Source organism: Nicotiana tomentosiformis, chromosome 3 (assembly GCF_000390325.3).
Source record: "Nicotiana tomentosiformis chromosome 3, ASM39032v3, whole genome shotgun sequence".
In the NCBI taxonomy this organism is placed as follows: Eukaryota; Viridiplantae; Streptophyta; class Magnoliopsida; order Solanales; family Solanaceae; genus Nicotiana; species Nicotiana tomentosiformis.
In genome coordinates, this window is record NC_090814.1 from 25,264,990 (window position 1) to 25,266,927 (window position 1,938).

General features: G+C 38.0%; 1 protein-coding gene across 1 annotated transcript; it reads left to right on the plus strand.

The window, feature by feature from the left end:
• The first annotated feature begins 624 nt into the window (after nucleotides 1–624).
• On the plus strand, nucleotides 625–1,050 carry LOC138907511 (uncharacterized). Its single transcript, XM_070198110.1, has one exon. The coding sequence runs from the start codon at nucleotides 625–627 to the stop codon at nucleotides 1,048–1,050; it is 426 nt and encodes a 141-aa protein (XP_070054211.1).
• Nucleotides 1,051–1,938: the final 888 nt, after the last annotated feature.

Consider the following 1,938-nt stretch of genomic DNA (forward strand, 5'->3'; position numbering starts at 1 on the left):
ACAATAATATTCTCATCTTCTGATCTATATTCCTTAAGAAAAGTTGCTGAGGTACTAAAGCAGTACGAACAGGCATCTGGTCAGCTGATAAACGAGTCCAAGAGCTCTTATTACATGTATAAGAAAGTGGCAAGGAATTTAGTACACTCAGTTGGTTGTGTTACAGGTTTTAAACAAGGAAACTTCCCTTTTAAATACCTTGGGTGTCTAATTTTCTACAATAAAAGAAGGAAGACATACTACAATGAACTCATCAAGAAAGTAAAAGCAAAATTGCACTCTTGGAAAGGGAAATTATTATCTTTTGGAGGAAAAACTACTCTCATAACAAATGTGCTACAAAGTTTAACTACTCACATTCTTTCAGTAATGGATCCTCCTAATAATGTCCTTGAGCACCTACAAAAGACTTATGCCAGATTCTTTTGAAGCACTAAGGAAGAAGGTAGAAGCAGACACTGGAGCAAGTGGCTGAATATGTGTCTACCTAAGGAGGAAGGAGGAATAGGGTTAAAGTCGTTATTTGATGTCTCCAAATCACTATTTGCAAAACTATGGTGGAGATTCAGAACCAGCAAATCATTGTGGCCCAATTTCATATAGAACAAATATTGTAAAAAAGAAATGCCTGATGTGGTACAGTTCAGACAAGGATCCCATGTGTGGAGGAAAATGTTAGAAGCAAGAGAAGAGGTTGAACATGAAATTCTTTGGGAAATAAATAGTGGTAACACAAGTATTTGGCATGAGAACTGGACAGGCATTGGACCTTTATATCATGTATTTCCTCAAGATTTCAAGATAAATGAAGAAATACAAGAAGTGGCAGAATTGAGGAATGGTAATACCTGGGATGATCTAACACTTGATCAAAATTTTCTAGAATACATCTCAAACCACATCAGGCATAATGTGCCATTTGATCAGACTACTGAAAAATGGGACACTCCTCAATGGATGCCAACTACATCTGACAAGTTCTCTGTCAACAGTACATGGAGGATTATGAGACATAGAGCAGCAACTAACTCAGAATTATGCAATTTGTAGACAAAAGGTTTACCTTTCAAAATCTCTTTCTTTCTATGGAGACTGTGGAAACTGAAGATCCCTACTGATGACCTATGGAGAAGAAATGGATACATCATAGTCTCTAAATGCTGGTGTTGCTCACATCCACATGAAGACTCCTACTAACATCTCTTCCTGAAGAGTGAAACAGCAGACAGAGTGTGGAAAAGCTTCCTTCAACTAGCTAGAATTATAATAAACATGGAACAAGTGCACCAAGTTATCAGAGCATGGTGGAAAGAACCATGCTTCCCAAAGTTAAAGCCACTTTTCCAAGCAACACCTGCCATTATAACCTGGGAACTTTGGAAGAGGAGAAACAACATGAAACATGGGGGAGCTGTTTCAGAAAAGAGGGTAATACATGAACTAAACAAGACATTGTACCTTCTAGCAAGAGTAAGATATCCTTGGCTGACATTCCAATATTGTGGCCAGATATGATCAGATATTTTGAGAGCTACAAGCCTTATGTAGTTAGCAGAAGAATTATCTGGCAGTTGCCCAATGCAGGCTGGTTCAAATGCAACTCTGATGGGGCATCTAAAGGAAACCCAAGCCCTAGCTCATATGGCTACTGTATAAGAGATAGTGATGGTGATTTGCTATATGCTGAAGCTGCAGACATAGGACATACAACCAATATAGTTGCTGAAGCAAAAGGAATTTTACATGGCTTATTATACCGTGTGGATAAACAACTCCATCCTCTAATCATGGAAATTGACTCTTTAGTAATGAAAAAGATCACTGAAGGGCAATGGGAGTTCCCATAGATAATAAGAGCAGATGTCAAGAAGATAAAAGAGATCAAGAACAACTATAATGTCCTGTTTCAGCATGTGTTCAGAGAAGGAAATGTTGTTG